The sequence below is a fragment of the Chroicocephalus ridibundus genome, chromosome 6, assembly GCF_963924245.1.
Source record: "Chroicocephalus ridibundus chromosome 6, bChrRid1.1, whole genome shotgun sequence".
Taxonomy (NCBI): domain Eukaryota; kingdom Metazoa; phylum Chordata; class Aves; order Charadriiformes; family Laridae; genus Chroicocephalus; species Chroicocephalus ridibundus.
This window is the reverse complement of record NC_086289.1, coordinates 14,918,027-14,937,046: the sequence shown is the minus strand read 5'-3', so window position 1 is coordinate 14,937,046 and position 19,020 is coordinate 14,918,027. Positions and strand designations below refer to the sequence as shown.

Below are 19,020 nucleotides of genomic sequence, written 5' to 3'. Positions count from 1 at the left end.
CGAGGCTGTCCCGCGCGGGGGATGCTCCTGCTGCAGGAGATGGGGTACCAGGCAGCGAGGAGCAAAGGGAAAAGATAATAAAAAACCTCCAGGAGTGTCCAGGGACAAGGCAACCGGAGAGACCCAGCTTCCCACCAGGGCTGGGACCATCCCTGTCTGCCCAGTGCGCTAATCTCGCTGTTAAAAACACTGGAGCGAATGCGGGGCCACGGCACCTCGTACAGGAAAATTATCTGAAGCATCGGGCAAAAGGGGAAAAATAAAGGCAAAAAGGGTTCAGAAGGCGGGGGGGGCTGGCTGGGCCGTGGTGGGGAGCGTCCCCGGGGGCGCGGGGCGGCGTGGCAGCCTGCCCAGCCCCGGTACAGGCAGCCGAACAATAACGCGAGGCGTCAGGAACACGCTCGGCAGTGGGAATCCCAGTCCTTGCCTTAAAAGGAGATTTTGGGGGACGCTTTTATTGGAAAATTGTTTTCTGATTATTCAGCTTATTGAGAGTTTTATTTCATTATTTGCAACATGACGCGAGGGGGGCTTCAGCCGCGCATGAACAGCAACAGCCAAGGATGTTTCCGTGCATTTCCAGGCCAGAAGAGCCCATTAAATCATCCCATTCGACCTCCCGTGTTCACAGGCCAGAGAATTTCAACCAATTCCCCTCACGTTGAGCCCAATAACTTGTGTTTTTGATTCAAGCAGGCGGTCCAGGACGACGTCCTGTCTCGGCTTGATGACTTCAAGAGACGAAGAATCTGCCACCAGCTTCCCTTCACTTGTTTGTCCTGGTGGCAAAAAAAAAAACAACCCGCACCCACGAGACTAACACCCCGCTGCCGGCTTATTCCTGGTGAGGATGCATCCCGCTTGCTTCGAACCTTTTTCAGAACAAGGGGGGGTGCCCACGTCGCGCCCTCGGCCGGCTCCTGCCATGCAGGTGTGCTTTCTGAGCCGCACGGATTAATACAGATAAATAGCGGGATCCCTCCCGCTCTGCCATTAGCGAGATGCTCAAGAGTTAATAAACTTTGAACAGATGTGACCAACATGTCAAGACACGAGAAGTACGTGGTATGGATGTTTATAAGTACATCGACAGAAGGCATTCATAAAAGGTTATAAACCATGGTAATAAGCAACCCATCAACTTGTTTGGACTCTAACACTTGATTAACCATTTATTAAAAGGTGCAGTAATCATTTATAAGCCGTAAGCGGGACCGAATGTAAAGTACGACTCCTTTTGTGTTAATGGGTGCCTCAAGAATTTCCTCTCCCTCCGTGCCGTGTTTTGGGCGGTTAAAGGCTAACCCTGGCCGCCGGGCGCCCCGGCCCCACCTTTGGGGTGTGCATGGGCTGGATTCACGCCGGCAGCTTCCGTGGAGGGGGTGCGGGTGCCCCCACCCCCGGTTTGGCAGTGCCCTGGGGTTTTGCTCATGGGGAGCCCCGGGTTTATTCTGGCCTGGCTCTGGGTGACCTCCGCCAGCGCCCGAGCATCCCTGCGGAGACCCCGGGCGGGACCTGCCCAGCGGGCTGGGGGACATGGCGGCGGCAGGGAGGGCCGGGCAGAGAGGCGTTCGCTGCCCGGCGGTGCGGTGGGCAGCACAGGGCGGCGGGCAGCGGGGGGAGCCGGGCAGCTCCCCAGGGAGAGGAGGGCTGCCGGTGGCTGCGCAGGCAGGAAGAGCTTGGACGCTTCTCCCCGGCTTTCCTGCCACAGCCCAGCGCCAGCCCCGCTGCCCATGGGTCCCCGTCGGACCCCAGGGAAGGGCTGTGCGGGGACAGCAAGCACGAAGCGCTGAGCTGAGCGGGGTGGATCAGGGAGCAAGGAATTCAGGGGGGTTAAAACTGGCCCCCCCGAGTCCCTGGGGCACCTGGGGGAAGGAGGGGAGCACAGGGAGAGCTGGAAACCCACTCCCTGCGTCCCGCTGCGTCCCCCTGCACCAGAGTCAATCCAAGCCCCAGGCTGCCAATGCACCGGGATGGGAACGCCTCCGACGCAAAGGCAGCTTCATCCTTCTGTCAACAGGACCCTCCTTTTTTGTTTGCCATCACACTCCTCCTACCCCCAGACAGACCATGTTTTCCTTCCTGATGTCTTAACGAGACCTAAACCCGTAATTGCTCCCATTACACAACCAGGAGTGACAGTTTATTAGCAATGCTTCCTGACCTAATTTACACCCATACCCGCCTGCTCTTCCCCAGGCTGTGGGCAAACAGACCTCTATGGCTTTCGGAGAGGAAGGAGAGCCCCGGCAGCGGGGGGTGCAGATGCTGCAGCCCCTGTCCTCTCCCTGCCTCAGTTTCCCCTGGCTGCACTGAGCCGGGGCTCGGGGGGCTGGGGGTTTGGGGGTCGCATGGGGCAGGGCAGCGGCAGATGATGCTCTGCCCTTCAAAGGAAAGCTCGGTAGCTGCCTGGCAGGGGGGCTTTTTAGCGTGTGTGTGGCGCTGGGTCATTTGGCTGCAGCCGGCCTTAATTGCAGAGAGCAGGCAGAAAAGGAAGAGGAAGGCTGAGAAATTGCTGCGGAGGGAAGATTGCAAAGGTTACGGCTCGGCCTGGGCAGGGACCGCAGGGGCCTTCTGGTGGGAGGGCAGCTGAACCGCACCGCAGACGGGAAGGGAGGGGGTGGGATTGTATCCCGCTCCCACCCTCAGACTCCCACGATCGAATCTGGAGCCAGCAGCTTCGTGTCCCCGAGCTTGGCACTGGGCTGGCAGCACTGAGGAGCTCTGGCATTCCCCCCACCCCGGGGAGATGCCCAGCTACGCTGTGGGAGGCTGCGCCAGAGCTTGATGCACCGGGGAAAGAGGGAGAAATGGGGCTACTGGTAGCCACTGGCTTTGGGCAAAGGGACGCTGCTTTCTGCCCCTGAGCTCGTGGGCAGCGAGGGGGGCATGTGTGGGACTCCCCCCCAGGGGGGACAGAGGGGCAGCAAAGCAAGGGCCGCAGCAGAGGGCTTGCACCGCCTGCCCAGGAGGCTGTAAATCCCGGCCTCGCAGCTCCACCACAGACCGCGTGGAAAATCCCTCAAAAAATTACTTTTCTACCCGCGGCACAGCCTGGGCTTAGGGCAGCGCCAGCCAGGACAGGGCCATGGGAGCAGCCGGGGGGATTCGCTCCCGGTGTCACCTTTGCCTGCCCCGACCTGCGGAGGGAGACCCACCACGCTGGGGTCTGCCAGTGTTTGCTGGCATCCCTTCCGGACCCGGTTAAGATGAAGAAGTTACTTTTAACCCTGGTCAGTACACTTTTCAGGGTGCAGTGGTGAGGCTGACGAGGAATAAGAAATGCCGGGCAAACCCCAGGGCTGGCGGCTCCCTCGGATGCGCACACCATCCGTCCCCCGTTAAAGGCTGCCCGCTGGCAGCCCGGCTCCAGCAGCACCTCTCCGGCTGGCAGCAGAGGGTAAAATTAGACCGAACTGCATTTTTTTTTCTCCTCTCAACCGCCCAGCAAACTTTTACAGCTCTTCTGCCCGGGTCCCATCCCGTCTCGGGGGAAGCAGCCGCCCCAGCGGGGGGAAGCGCAGAGGAGCCCGTCTGGCCGCCAGTCTCCCTCGTGCTCAAAAAAAAAAAAGGAAAAAGAAAAAAAGAAAATTGTGCTGGGTTTTTTGTTTGGGTGTTGGGTGTTGGGTTTTTGGTTTTTTTTATATATATATATATGGAGGTTTTGTGGCTTTGACGCAGTTTCCTGAAAATCCTGCCTCATCCTGCCAGGGGCTGAGCGAATGCACATCCCAGCCCTCGGCGGTGGGGGAGAGAAGGAGGAGAAGCCAGGGGGGGAGAGAAGAAAGCCTTTGCCAAACTGGCCTGACCAGAATGTGACACAAGAGCAGGAAATGAGTCACGCCGGCAGGGCAGCTGCTCCCAGGCATTTGCATAGAAAGAAACCCCACCAGGCAGGGAACCGCACGGCCCTTGTCCCGGCTCCCCATGCTCCAGCCCCGCAGCCGCCGGATCCACTGCCGCGCTCGCCAGCATCCATCGGCACCCCGAGGCCGGCCAGGGCAGTGAGCCCCAGAGCATCACCCCTGCCCCATGGCTGGCTGTGCAACCCTGGATTTGGCCATTCAACCTCAGATTGGGTCATTTCACCCAGAATTTGCCCCGGACCAAAGTGGAGCTCCCCTGCATCGCCCCCCCATGCAGCCCCCCTTGGCCAGCCCTCAATATCTGCTTTGCCCCATACTTTAGGCTTGGGGAGGAAGGGAGAAAGCCCAGCATTTTTGCCCCACTAGAAGCCCCAGTTGCGCATCCATTGCTGAAGGGCAAAGCTCTCCCAAGGGGCCAACAAGAGCATCACCGTCCCTGCATCCAGCACCCCGTCCCAGCCCTGTTCCCAGCTGCCAGTGTCGGATGTGGGTGTCGCTGGATCCCAACACTTGGGTGCTTAGGGCAGGGAACCTGCTTTGTGTGCAGCAGGGACCAGGCTGCACACCCGGCTCCGGGTCCCTTTTTATTAATCGCAGAGGACGGAGGTTTCCCCTGCAGAAGTACCACGCACACACACACGTGCATCTTCCCCCAGCAGGCACCGGGCTGCGAGGATGCCAGAGCAGGCAGGTGACAGTGTGGGATGGACAAGTGTGACACCGCAGCGGGGACGTGCATGGGATGGCTGGGCACAAGTGGCGGCGGCATTCCCTGGGCTGGGGCAGGGGGTGGCCAGCCATGGGGACCTCTGTGTCGTGCCTCCTCCATGGGGTTGTTTCCCGGCTCCTCCACCCCAGCTGGGAACAGGGGACAAACAGAGGCAGACGGATTGAGCGCTGCAAACCAGGGTATTGCGGCCCTGCAAGTTCCTTAAATCCTTAAACCCAGTCTTAAAACTTCAGCGAAAGCCTTCAACGTGCTAATCACAGGGAGCAGGGCGGGGGGAGCTTTCTCCATTGCACTAAGCCACCTCACCCGGCTTACACGGAAGGGTGGCAGAAGGGCGATGATGGCTTCTCTCTGGCTGGTTAATTGCGTTATAAATGGCCCAAGCAGCACATCGTTTTGTATTACTTTTGGAGGGCTCAAGGCTTCTGGGGAAGGTGCTGGAGCCCCCAGGAATGTTCTGGGGACGGGGTGGTGGCAGGCAGGGAAGCTGTCACTTTAGCAGCCGACAGCTCTGTAAATGTGTGCAAACACCCTCCCTCTCCCATCAGCTCGGCAGGGTCCGCAGCCCTGAACAGCAGAGTTTCTGCGTGTCTGGGAGCTGGTTAAACTTTGCTGGAGTCTGCCTGGGGAAGCAGAGGCAGGTCTTCCATGCAACCTGCCAGGCACAGCCCCACTTGTACCCTGCCCGCAATGACGAAGGCGCCTGGGCTCTGTGTACCAGCCAGAGCATCCCTGCTTCCCAGGGCTGAGATCCCTCTCTACCCGGCAATGCCACTTCAGTGCCATACCCTGGTGATGAGTGGCCGAGCATCCTGGCTCTGCAGGGTGTGGGGCGATGCTCTGCTGGCCCTTCATGAGTGGGTACCTGCAGCCCAAAGCCATTAGTGCTAATTGGGGCCTCAGCAGAGATGGTGATACTTTACCAGGGAGGTTGAGGGGGGTGGTGGTCTCGCCGGCGCAGAGCTAAGGGCTGCCGAAGCGAGACTGATGGCGAAGGGGAACAATGGCCCAGTGGTGGCTGGGAAAACCGAGGCTTGCGGGGGGAGGTTGAGGGATGCACACCAGGACTCAGCTAAAAACCGTCTCTGCCGCCTCTCCGCATGGGCTGGGGCACCCACACAGGGTCAGATCCTGGTGGAGGGGACCCATAGCATGGGCAAGCTTTCTGCAGCTTCCTTTCCATCAGCCACCCAGCGCTGGCAGGAAGGTGTTTGGGAGCTGTGTGGGCAGGGAGTCCCTGCCTAAAAGCCCTCCCCAGGCAGCTCCTGCTGGCTGTGGAAGGGTTGTGATGCCCAGCCTGGCTTAGGGCCTCCCCTTGCCAAGGGGGTTTCTCTGGGCTGGGCAGGGAGATGGCATCCTCCAGACACGTGTGTGATGACAGCAGAGCCAGTGCTGGTCCCAGGGCAGCGGGATTCCCAGCCTAGAGCAGGACGCATCTTTGAGCTTGGCTCAGCCCCATCTCATCCACCTTCCACTTTTAAATCCTGCTAAATACCAGCCGGCTTCCCCAGCGCACCCGCAGTAGGGGATGCGGGGGGGCCTCGAGCAGCCCCTGCGGGAGAGCTGTGCCCTGCACGGGGTGGGGACGGTGGCTGTCACCAAGGGCTGCCCAGTACTGCCTGTGTTTGTGAAGCAGTGAGAGTCACAAATAGTTTTGTGCTGACTTTTCGAGGAGAGGTTTGCCTCCGCACCGGCTCGGCCGGACGACAGCGGCTCTGACGCATCCTGCACCACCCTGCCCAGCTCCCACCGGTCCCGGCTGCCGGACGGCTTGTAAAACCCCGGAGGAGACGTACAGCCCGCGGGCTTTGAGGCCTGGCAGAGGAATTACACAGCAAACCGCTCCCTTTGCAGGAATCGGCGCTCGAGCCCTAGAGCTGTGGGCTGGGTGTGCGGGGATGGAGGGGGGCGGCCGAGGGGTGATACAGCGTGAGCCCCCATCCCGGGGTGGCCCAGCTGTGGGCTTTCCCAGCCGGCCAAACCCCAAAAATAGGTTTTATTGTGGCAAAGAGACTGTGGGAGCCTCAGCCAGAAATGAGAGGCGACCGAGGCGTCCCGAGCCAGCCCAGGCGCTGCGCACCGGCTGCTGCCCCGTCAGCATTGCGGGGTGTGCTGGGGTACGGCGCTGTTATTATTTGTTATTACTCGCCCTGGGGCAGCACTTTGGGACCGGGGCGTGCTGGGCAGAATGCAGACAGCAGGTAGAAGTGTCCCCCGATGTCCCATCAAAGCGTGAAGTGAGAGGGGAAAGGCGGAGGCTCGTACCCGTCGCTCTGTCTTCTTGTCAGGGTGTCTCTCGGCAGGACCCGCCCGTGCACAGCGGGTTCCTGTAAAGGAAAGTGTGGAAAGACATGGATCACCCCTACCTCGGGGGTGCTGTAGGATGCTCATCCCTGTAGCAGGCAGCTGGCTGCCCCAGGTGGCCCATGGCACTGGGGCTATAGGGTGCTATGGTAGACACTGCTGGGTGGTGTCCCTGGACGGTTTGCTCCGTGGCTTTGAGGCTGCAGTCGGGAAATTCCTGCTAAATCCTTCCTGGAGGCAAATTGCCATCAGCGAGCGTCACCCAGGGGCAAGGTTGGGGCCAGATCCTGAAGCCACTGTCTGAGCCTCTGCCCCCTCCTCACTCCACCATAAACCTGCCTATGCACCCTGAGCATTTTTTGGGTCTAAATAAATACTCCGTTTTGAAGCCATTTGTGACCCCCTCGCCAGAGGGAAATGGATTTACACCATCAACATGCTTTATTCCCAGCGGCCCGGCCCATTTGGCAGGGGTTGGATATACTGTGTCCCATGAAACAGCTGCGGAAACATTTGGTGGGAGAGCTGTTAACAGAGACACCTCTGTGCTCCGGGCTCTGGCGGGAGGAGCTGGGGCTGCCAGTTTTGGAAAGACCCCATGGGACAAACGGCTGTTGCTCTGCGTGGGGAGGAAACACACCTGAAATGGTCCCGTGCAAAGTCATGGACCATCCAGGGGCGAGCCAAGAGGGTGTCGAAGACTCCAAGGGGCACTTCTGGTACCCGGGGCCAGCTGTGGCCCAGATGTGAGCTGGTTCCATGGCGATTAGCCCCTTTTAGCCCACCGGCACCCTGAGCAACCCCGGCTCCTGGCCGTGTGGGGATGCTGGTGGCCGGGCAGGGTGGCCCTACCGCTGCCGGGGACAAGCCCGGGCTCCTCGGAGGCTGGCCTTCCAGCCGCAGGGACCGCCACCGCACAGGCGGAGAGCTGCGCAGCGCCGAGCACAGCGGGTGGACCCCATCGCCGGCCGTGCCCGCTTTAAGGCGTCGGCGGGGCGGGGCGGGGCGGGCCGGGGGCGGTGCCCGGTGACGCGCGGTGGGCGGGGCCGCGGGCGGGGCGGGGCCGGTCCCGCCGCAGCGCAGCGCAGCTCCGAGGCGGCGGCGGCGGCAGCGCCCGGCGGGACACACCGGCTCCGGTTCCGCTCCGCTCTCCCCCACCTCCCGCCCAGGCCGGCTCCCGAGCGGGGCGGCCCCTCGCCGCGCCACGCCCGCCCCGGTCCATCTCTCCCCCGCCGCCGCCCCCATGGCCGCCCCGCCCGCCCCCCGCCGCCGCCCCGGCCCCCCGCGCCGGGGCTGAGCCCGGCCGCCTCCCAGGCGCCGCCCCCCGCTTCACCCCCCTCAGCTGCGGGGATCCGCGCCCCCCCCCCCCGCCCACCTCCCCGCTCCTGGTTCCCCCCCCCTCGTCCCCGGCCGCGGCCGCCTCCCCGGGGGCGGCGGGAGGAAGGCCGGGGCGTGGGGCTCCGGCGGGCGGGCGGCGCCCAGGGCGAGCCCAAGATGGCTGGAGGCGGCGGCGGCGGGGGCAGGCGCGGGGGGCTCTGCTGAGCGGCCCCGCCGGGACGGGACGGCTGGGCTCGGCTCGGGCTGGGCTGGCCCCGCAGCCGCAGCCCCTCCGCAGAGCCCCGCCGGGCGGGCGGGGGGAGGCAGCAGCGGGAGCGGTTTTGTTCCGGTGACTTTAATTATTTTTTTTTTAAATACCTCTTTTTTTTTTTTTTTTGGTAATTATTTTTTTTTTTTTAAATTTTATTTTTAATGCGCCTCCGGTCTCCGTTCTCCAGCAGGGCAGCTCAAAATGGCTGAGGGCTGACTCGGCTCTCCCGGAACCGCTCCTCCCGGCTGCCCGCCGCCGCCTCGCCCCTTCCCGGCGGGGCCGGCCCGGGGGAAGCCGCGCCGGAGGGCGGCTCGGACACCCCCCACCCCCCGCCCCGGGAACACCGGGCTCCATCGCATTGTTGCGTCGGGGGGCTGCTGCCATGAGACCGGGCTAGGTCCGTTCTCCCTCGCCGCCCCCGTTCGCCTTTAAGCGCCCCCCCCCCCACAGCCCCGGTGGGCTCGGAGCAGGTTGATTTGGGGTGCGCGGGGTTTGGATCCCCCCTGGCAGAGCCCGTCCTTCCCCCCCCCATCCCTCTCCGGCAGCGTTGGAGGCGGCTGGGCGGGCTGGGGTTTGCTCTGAATGACCCAGCTCTCCCATTCAAGCCCTCGCAATCTCGAAGCAGGCGAGAGGGGTTTGGGTTTTTTTTCTCGGTTTTTTTTTTTTTTTTCCTGTCTTGTCTTTTTTTTTTTTTTTCCCCTCTTCCTTTTTTTCTCTGCTGCTCCGCCGGGTGAGAAGCAAATCTCGGGGGCCGCGGAGAGAATTCGTTGTGGGTTTTGTTTTGTTTTTTTTTTTCGCCATCTTCGCTATTATTATTTTATTTTTTTAATCTTCCTCCTTTTCCCATTTTGGATCTTAACCCTTTGATCTGTTTCCTTTAAAAGACTCCGATTCCCAACTCCCCATCAGGGGGAGAGGGAGGAGAAATACAGGGGAGGAAAAAAAAAAACCCACCAAACCCCGAGCGAGTCGGTGCTCTCAGCTGTTGGCCAGGTTGGTGGGGGACAAAAGTCCCCTTTAAAATATTGAATGTCAGTCGCAAACCTAAGAAAAGAAAAATCCGATCCGGAGCGCTAAATTTAGGAGCTTTATATGGAACTTGGACTCCGCTGCTGGATTTTGTATGGATTTTTTTCAACCTTTGGTAAGTTGCGATTCACCTTCTTGGGGTTAAAAAAAAAAAAGCAACAAACGGCTTTTAGGGGTTGTTAAGACTTTGGGCTGTAAATCCTCTAATATCGTGTTGGGTTTTTTTTTTTAACCGTTTGTGTTGCTTTTTTTGTTGTTGTTGGTTTGGGTTTTTTTGGTTGGTTTTTTTTTTTGGTTTTTTTTTTTTTTTTTAACGAAGCGGCGGGGCCGTCGCGTTTTCTGGCTGGAGATTTCCTAGAGTGCCGCCTGCCCTGCGGTTTTTGTTTTACCCCCTCTCCCCCCGATTTTTAAGATCGGCTGGGGTTTATTATTTATTAGGGGGCGCGCTGCGGGGAAAGGGGGGGGACCCCCGCAGCCGTTCACCCCCCCACCCCCCCGGCTTCCCCTTGCAGGGAGGACAGACCCCGGCGTCCGCCCCTAGACCGCACTGAGCGACCGAAGAGGGGGGTGGGGGTGGTGGTGGTGTGTGGAAAAACGTCGCCAGAGGCTGCCGGCAGAGATGGCCGAGAATTGGAAGAACTGCTTCGAAGAGGAGCTCATCTGCCCCATTTGCCTGCACGTCTTCGTGGAGCCGGTCCAGCTGCCCTGCAAGCACAACTTCTGCCGGGGCTGCATCGGGGAGGCCTGGGCCAAGGAGACGGGCTTGGTGCGGTGCCCGGAGTGCAACCAGGCCTACAACCAGAAGCCCAACCTGGAGAAGAACCTGAAGCTCACCAACATCGTGGAGAAGTTCAACTCCCTCAACCTGGAGAAGCCCCCTTCCGTCTTGCACTGCGTCTTTTGCCGCCGGGGCCCGCCGCTGCCGGCCCAGAAGATCTGCTTGAGGTGCGAAGCCCCCTGTTGCCAGTCCCACGTCCAGACCCACCTGCAGCAACCCTCCACCGCCCGGGGCCATCTCCTGGTGGAGGCGGACGACGTGCGGGCCTGGAGCTGCCCCCAGCACAACGCCTACCGCCTGTACCACTGCGAGGCCGAGCAGGTGGCCGTCTGCCAGTTCTGCTGCTACTACAGCGGGGCCCACCAGGGACACTCGGTCTGCGATGTGGAGATCCGACGCAATGAGATCAGGGTAAGTCGGACCTTCGTGGAGATGTGGGTTTGGCTGGCTCTCCTCGGCCGCCCTCTTCCTTCCCGGCTGCGTTGGTTCCCCAAAGGGCCGGTGTTTGTGTAGGGCCTACGCAAAAATCCACCCCGGTGCTGCTCCTCCTCCGCCCGGTCCCCCTTCACGGCGGACATGTTAGGTGGCCGCTCCTGCCGAGCAGTGACGGAGCCCGTGGGTGCCAGGGGGGACTCCCCAGGGAAGGGGGTCCGCACCGGGAGCCTTTGGAGCCGTTCAGCCATAGGACCTGCAGCCACTTGGGTCTGGGCTGCCTGGGGAAGGGCCGAGGTCCTGGGCCAGGGGGTTTGGAGGGGTCGTCTCCCCGGTTCCTGCTGGGGTCGGGGGGAAGGCAGAGCAGCCGCCCGCCTCCGAGGTGGAGTCACCCCAAAATCGGGCTCCCTGAGGGGGGACACAAAGCGGCCACGGCCACAGACCCCCGTCCATTGTAAGGCCTGTGAATGTCAAACTGCTGGCTCTTCCCACCGCCTCCCGCCGGGGCTGGGGCCGCCATCCCCTTCCCCGCCTCCTGTTGGGGACCCACCGCTTCTTGCTGGCGGGCATTCACGTGTGGGGTTTGGCCAAATAACGGGGCTTTTAACAGGGGACACGGGGCTTCCCCCCCTGCCCTGCCGCCTTTCCTTAAAGCAGCATGGGGCGTAGCGCTGGATTCGAGGGAAAGCGAGTCTGTATTTCGCTCATGGCCAGACCATCTGGCAGGAGCTTTCACTCCCAGCTCCCCACCCCAAAGTTCATGGCAGGCATTTAATAGCCCTGTGTCCAGCCCGGCCATGACCCTACCACCACCTTCCTTCCCCCTCCAGCCCCCCCCCCCACCGACCCTTCGAAAGAGGCCCGGCGCTTGTCCGCCGAATAAATATTTAACAATGAATTGAATGGTGATTACTGTAAAATGGGGATGATTTCCTGTGTATTTTAATGTTGCCAAAATGAGTCACCATTTAGCAATAAAAAAAAAAAGTCATAAATAAAAATTGCAGTATAATTACTTTCCAATTGGATGGCCAGGCCTGGGAGGGGGGGGCGGCTCTGTGCAGAGAGGAGCCAGCCTGAGCTCACAGGAAGGTTATTTTCCTCTCCAGGTTTTTTGGGGGAAAACCAGAGACCTCCGCGGAGGTGCCAGCAGCTCCGCCACACACGCTGGAAGGGGAAAGACCCAGCCAGGCTTTTGGAGAAGCGCTTTTCTGCTTCTATTTATAGGGAGTCATTTTGGTCTCCCTCTGCCGGGGTGGGGAGCCACCCCGGGAGGGCTGCGCGGGGCTGGGACGGGGCTCGCGTGTGCCTTTCCCAGGAGCCTTCGCCAGGGACCAAAACTATTTTTCCAGGTCCTTTTCCAGGACACTTTGATCTCATCTATTCCCGCTCTTGCTGCGTGTTTTTTTTTTTTTGTTGTTGCTGCTGTTGTTAGGGCTGGATGTTCGCTGCTCCTTGCCGATACATGCTGCTGATGACCTGGCGGAAGGCTGCCACCAGCTAGGCTGGATTTTTGGCCCTGGTGTGAAATTTTAGGATATGTGACCAGGCACTGAATGTGTTGAATGGCCGTATCGTAGAGCCGCAGACTTGTTTTGTGACCTTGGCCAAATCCCTTCGTACCTCCATTGCCGCGTTATCTTAATTTCCTTTCTCTGCAGTGATAAGCTTGTCTCTTCCCCCTGGGCGCATGGCTCGGTTGGGTGCTCAGGGGCTGGGGCGATGGAGGACAGCCCAAAGCTGGGGGATGGCGTGCCTGAAGGATATCCCCTGCAGTTGAAGCAGTTCCTCTGTGAACCAACTGGAGTGGGGAAAAGCCCCCAGGAAAAACACCCGGCAGGTTGCCGGCCCTTGGGCAGGTCTCTGGCTGAAAGCTGCTCCTTGCCAGCCGGCGAGGAAGGTGGCCACGGTGGCTGCCAAATTAGGGTGCGTGCGCTCAGCCGGTGACGGCTTCCCGCCCGCGGGAACCGGGCCCGGGATTCCTGGCTGCTTGCTCACCCTGCGGTGGTGAGCTGCTCTCGGAGCATCCCGGGGAAGGAGGACTGGGGGGTGGGTGAGTAATGCTGGGCTTGGGAGGTCCGGGGGAGGCCCTGTCGTGAGAGGTTTGTTCCATGCGTGGATCGCGTTTGGGAAACCGTTAATTGAGAAATGAGTCAAAGTTTGGAGGCTCGAAGCCCTGTCTGTGGTGTGGGGGACTCGGAAATGGGGGGGGGTGCGACATGGACCCAGTGTGGCAAGTGTGGCCCCCATGGACTGGAGGAGGGATGGAAGCCTGCAAACACGCTCCCCATAAACTCACCTTTTTTAGCGTTTATTACTCTGGCTCTGCTGCCAACCCACCTTGAAGGGCTTCTTACCCCCGGTTACGGTCTGACTTGAAGGGGAAAAGGGGCTCAGAACTCCTTGGGGACAGCACTGGCGCTTTCTCAGCTGTCAGCTGGCAATTAGGGCAAGAGAGCTTGTGCTGGGCGAAAAGAGGCCGGAGGCGAGTGTCTGCAGGAGGAAAGAGGGTGTCTGCGGAGGGCTGGCTCGAAGCAGAGGTGTGTGCTTGGTGGGTTTGGGGGAAGGGGGATGCTCAGCATTAGGTGCTGCACAAACCCACAGAGCCCTGGCGCGGAATTGGTTGAACTCCACGGTGCAACCGTAATACAAACAGTAAATAAAATATGTGGTTAATCTTTCTTTCGTGGGCGTATAAAGCGCTTACCTCCCCTTCCCCCCTGTGAGATGTTTTCTCCTTTGTTTCCTGTTTTTGTAGCGCTTAAAGGGGAGGAAAAAAAAAAGCCAACAACGCACCCTCTTTTCTTTGCTTCTTGTCATTTTGTATGTATCAAGGTCTCAAAACGAAACATTTTTTCTTCCATCTTTGCCTTTGCTGCCCCAGCCACGTGCCTCCTGCCTGCATGGGGGAACCTGCTCTCTCCCCAGCACGGGGGAACCTCCTTCCAGGGCTGAAAAACAAAGTTGCTCTAGCATGAGGTTGATATGTTGCCTTTTTTTTTTAATCCAAAAAGGGGGAAAAATACATTGCCAGGATTGGACCACGGGTCAGAAGGCAGGAGCCAGAAAAAGGGCCTCGCTTGTTGGGGTATTACCACGTTTGCCTCATCTTTGTGTGGGACATGGTTGATTGAGGACAGGTACATCAGCTTGCTTGGGGATGTTCTAGCTGCCTGTCCTCAGCTGTAAGTGCCACTAGTGGGAAGGGACTTGGGTAGAGGCTCTGCTTCTGCTTCCTTTTTGTTTCAGGAGATGGAGGTAGATTTCCCTCTGACCTAGCTTGCAGTGCATTTTTGGGAAATCAGAAGAAAATCCCTCCGTATTCTGAAGATCTCTGGTGGTTTTGAACACTAAGAGAGAGGAAGCACATTGTGGTGCCGAGAGCTGCGGGGCAAACCTCGGGGATCCTTCTGCAGGCATGTAGGAGCAGCGCTGGCCGTGGAGCAGCGCCCATTTGGCAAATCCAGGGGCACAGACAGGGACTGGGCTGCTGAGTCCTTCTGCTCCTCAGTGGGTTTGAGCTTGCTTTCTTGGCAGCCCCCCAGATAAGCCCAGCTCAGGTGCTCTCTTAAGTATGAGAGAGGGGAGAGGTGAACGCTTGGTAAGAGCACAGGAAGAGATGAATCCCAGGTCTGTACCAGGAACTCTGGTCCTCTGCCAGCATTGGCCACCAGCCCCAGTGCAGAGATGACCCACGCGCTTTTCCTACCTGCCCCAGCTGATTGCTTCTGTGGTTCAAAAGCTCTAGGTCTCCAGAGGGAAAATGCCACCAGCTTTTCTTGACTGTTTGAAACGAGTCCTATGTCACATCTGCATGCTGCCATCCATATCGGGGACATTTTGCTGGGACATTTTGCTGGGACCAGCCCCAGTACTGGGGAGGCTGGGGTCGCCTCCACTGCCAGGCTCCTGATGTGAGCTGCTGGAGGTTGTTCTGCTCTGAAACAGGTTTGGTAACTTGTCATGGGCTGGATTTTTACAGGCTTACTTATTTTCCAGATGACTTGTTTATGAAGAGCACGGCACGCAGCTCACTGGAGGCATTGTGAGCGCAAGTGCCCAAGTGCTCGAGCGTTAATTTAGCTCTCATGACTGTAGATGGTGTGGGCTGGTGCCTGGCAGGCATTCCTCACGGCGCTCTTTGAACATACCTGATCGACAGATGACTTTGTCAGTAGGTCCTATGAAGCTGGAGATATGCAGGTTCTCCCTGCCGCCATCCATCTGAGCCTCCATCAGCATCCTGGAGCTGAACTGCCAGCTCTTTCCTCCTCCCCAGTCAGCCTAGCCCCGTGTCTCTCCCTCCCCTGGCTTTGCCCATGCCCTGGTTCCTGCCCAGGGGCCTCGGGAGTCCAGCGCCAGGCTCCTAAATGTGACTGATCATTGTGCCCTGGGATGCTGTCAGTTGGTCAAGCTGCCGTGATGAGTAATGACTTCTAGGGCCTTGGGCAGTCACAGAAATCCCAGCACCCACCTAGCCTCACTTCCTAGCTCCGTGCCATTCACCACCATCAATCTGTCAGGCTTTGCTGTGGTGTGTTGTCAGGGGCAGCAGGGGATTTCAGTTCAGCCGATAGCAGCCTGTGCTGCCCTAGAGAGCTGCCCCGCTGCAAGCCCAGCTGGGTTTGCTGACCAAGCAGCAGTGGGTATCCTGGCGGTCCCAGATCTTTGGCTGAAGTGGGACAGTCTCCTGCCACCCCAGGGTTTGGATTAAGGGCTTTTCCCTGCTGCTTTCCCGCTAAGCTTGAGATTTTTCCCCACCCTTAGCCCATCAGGTTGCCAGCGGTTGCTTGCTCTAGACCTGCAGCTGCAAGGCTTCTGTGTAGAGTCAATCTGAGAAGTGACAGCGGAGATGGAGGATGCAGGGAGGCAGCCTGGTGGGTTTGAATGGGAGGGAGGAGGCTTGTATGGAGGCGACAGCTTTCATAAAGGAGTAAGACAGGGGCTGTGGTGGAGAATGCTATCTTCCCGCAGGAAAAATGCTACGGGATGGCTGCACTTTGCTGGTGGGGAAGTCTGGGCACAGCCTTGCCCACCCATGCCAGACAGCCCTGGCCAGAGAGCTTTCCACCCTGAACCCCTCCCTCAGCGGTGGCTTTGAATGAACCCCTCAGATGGGGTTGTCCTGGTCTGGTCTCTGAACCAGCTTTGGCTGGTGATGAGGGCATAATAAACTTAGCCCAAACCCTCGTTCAGTCTAAATCCAAGCCATGATATTTATGTGTGATGTGGCTGCTGGCAGGGAGGTGTGGAGCATGCAGCTCTCCTCGAGCCTGTGAGCATGATGGAGAAGTAGGAAGGCTGTGGTGTGACACCCTGGACTTTTCCTCCACCCCTCAGCCTCATGCCTTGCACGTGGGAGCCTGGGTGAGCCCTTCGAGGAACGCATGAGTCCCAGGACCGTCCTTCCCTTCTCCTCCCCTCCCCTCACTCCAGCAAAGCAATGTCCTCGAGCTCTCCCGCATGCTCAGCTGAGCCTGGTGCTGCCGGAGGGGGGTCCACAGCCTCTCCGCTGCTCTGGTCTTTGCCTCTGGAGCCGAGGAGTTGCCTCTGTCCCCATCTGAGCCAGGGGGGAGCAGAAAGGGGGGCCGGTGGAGGGGGTGGGAGGAGAAGGCAGATTTCCATGCCTCACAAAGGGCACAAGCGATCAGATTCGTGCAACTGCCCAAGAATAAAGAGGCTCTTACAGTGCTGGCTGCCCTGACCTCTCTCCTCTCTGCTCCAGAGGACAGCGTGTGACCACACAGGGATTTCTTAGCTGTGCTTTGGAGGGAGGCAGCGGGTTTTCTATCCCCAGATCTGTCTGCAGCTTGCCTTGCAGCATATTGGCCTATTTTTTCCTTGTTACCTATCTGTTTACTGGAAATCTTGGTATGCGGTGGTAATTTTTTTCTTTTCTTCTCTTTAATTTCATGTAATTGTTTTGTGGTTTTTTTTCAATCTGACACTGAAATGGGGCTGAGAGCAGCAGTGCTTCCAGAGCAGGGACAAAAGTAACCAGGAAACACAGGGCAAGAGAGGAGGGATCGACACCGAAACAATGAAATAGCCAAGCAAGGAAAGACTGAATGCTCAATAGCACAAGCCTTTGCAGAAATGCCTGGCTAGTGCAGCATTTTATAATCAGCTTCTGTGCTGGGCTGGCCTGCAACAGTAGTGTGATGGGGGAGGAATGCTTTGAATTAGCTGGATGCCAGAATTAATTCTGTCAGAATTCAAATGTACATGTATGTACGGATTTATAAATAAACACTTGGAGCCAGATTCTGCTTTGCCACACAGGCTCCGGGGCAGAATCTGGTCTGGCCTGGCTTTTCCTAAAAAAAAAAAAAAAAAAAAAAAAAAAAAAAAAAGGCAAGCTATGGATCTGGGCTAGTTTCTGGTGACTTTGTCAACTTTCTGCATTTATCAGCAGCCTATAGGCTCAGGAGATGCTGGTTTGGTTGGAGTAAGGGGGATGTCTTGGAGGAGTCGGAGCTGCTGAGCTTGCTTGTGATGGTAGCCAATTTTCTGTGTTGAACCTTTGTTTGCTGTTAGAGAAGACAGGGCTGATGCTGGGGGGCCATCAGGGAGGTGTGGAGTGCACAGGACCCGGAAGGGATGTCCCCCCCTTCCCTTTGCTCTGTGGAAAAAGGACAGATAGAGGCAGCCACATTTCCTTTACCCAGGAGGACTACAGCCAGCATGCTTGGGAATGGGAGGAAGAGACGCCTGGTCCCAAATACAGAGGGAGGGACAGTTATTTACAGGCAAGAGGCTCTGGATGCACGCAAGAGCTTTTACATATGTCCCCCAGATGAACTCTCTGAAGAGGTTCCCAGTCCTGAATCCTTTCTGATAAGGACAGCTTTGTCTCGTTCTCACCAGGGGATCACGGTTGTCCCTCTTCTGTCTTGTGATTTGCTTGTGATGGTAACATGAGCAAAGTTCCCGGCTCAGAGCAGCACCCTGCCACTCTGCAGCAGTGCCATCTATGTAACACACTTGAAGTCATCCGTTTGCTGGGATGATGTACCAGAACTGTTAAAAAAAAAAAATTAAACATGAAGCAGTTTCATTTCTCTTTCTTCTCTTTCCCCTACCTGTCCTTTCTCAATTCCTTGGTGTGTGGATGCTTGGGGGGAGCCATCTCCGGAGCAGGCTGGGAAGAGCCGAGCTGCGGATGGCTCCAGATGAGGCAGTTGGCAGGGAGTGACGTTCCGGATGGCTGTGTCTCTCTGAAATATGAGTAAACGTTGTCAGACCAGCCGACTGTACAATCCAGGCCTCAGGGAGGGCTGATCTGCCCTTTCCTCCTTCCACCCACCTCTCCCTATGTGGGATCCCCCTTTGGACAGCATCACCCCATTTTCCTCTCCCTGCCTGGGTGACATGAAAGCTTCATCCTAGAGCTGGAGTCTTGGAGAAAGGGAAGGAAAATCCCCTGTATCCTAATGGAGGCAGTGTTTTCCCTCGCTGTACAACAGCTTAATCCAAACCTTCATTTGAGCCAGTTATTGTGTGGCTTTAAAACCCTGTCCCCTGGAAACCAGTCTCCCACCCCCTTCCCTCCCAGTCGATCCTGGTCGGTGGAGCTGAGCTCCGGGGTTTGGTACTCGGCCATACGCAGACACAGATCGATCGCGCTGGGGGGTGGGTTGATATTTTTGTGGCAATGGGTTTTATTGCTGGTTGCGGTTGTTGTTGGAAAGTCGGGGGGGGAGTGTTTGACGTGTGCTGTAATGGGCTTGTGTGTGTGGCAAGGGGAAAGAGGGTAACGCGATTGCATCCTTCTGCTCATTATCCTCTTGCTAGTGGGGGGGGGCTGCATCCCTCTCCCCATCCGAATCCGCGCAGAGCTGCCGGCTCTGCGGTGGGAGCTGGTTTTCCCTGCAGGTGAACTCCTCTGCGCTCAGACAAAGGGCTGGGGGTGCCGGTGCCTCCCTTTGTTCTCCTCCTGTCCTGGTGCACCCGCCTCTGACAGCAAAAAGCCCCTTGAAGCGTGCCTCTCAAATGGATGGAGCGGAATAAATGTGCCATGAGGTCTGTGTCCCCCTTGCAGACCCTTTGGGGTTGGAGAGGGGGGGGTCTGCGCTCCCCCCTCCCTTGGGTATTGTACTAGGCCCCTTAGTGTTGGGGGTGGCCAGATCCGGGAGGGAATTACTGCAGCTCTCCTGCCCCAGCTGCACCGTTGTGGCTGGGTGGCTGAGGCCCGGTGAGCCCTGTTCAGGTCAGAGGTGGTTTGGTTGTAGGGGATGGGGACAGGATCTACCCCCCACAAGGGAATGTGAGCACGTTTGGGGGTTATTTTCCT

The 19,020-nt window shown here is 58.4% G+C and overlaps 1 protein-coding gene across 1 annotated transcript in view; it reads left to right on the top strand.

Moving 5' to 3' along the window:
* The first annotated feature begins 9,197 nt into the window (after positions 1 to 9,197).
* TRIM8 (tripartite motif containing 8) overlaps positions 9,198 to 19,020 on the top strand; it is a 30,354-nt gene continuing 20,531 nt past the window's right edge. The window contains exons 1-2 of the mRNA XM_063339282.1: positions 9,198 to 9,632; positions 10,030 to 10,706. Coding sequence (XP_063195352.1) covers positions 10,137 to 10,706 — 570 coding nt within the window. The 5' untranslated portion in view covers positions 9,198 to 9,632; positions 10,030 to 10,136. The remainder of the gene's footprint in view (positions 9,633 to 10,029; positions 10,707 to 19,020) is intronic.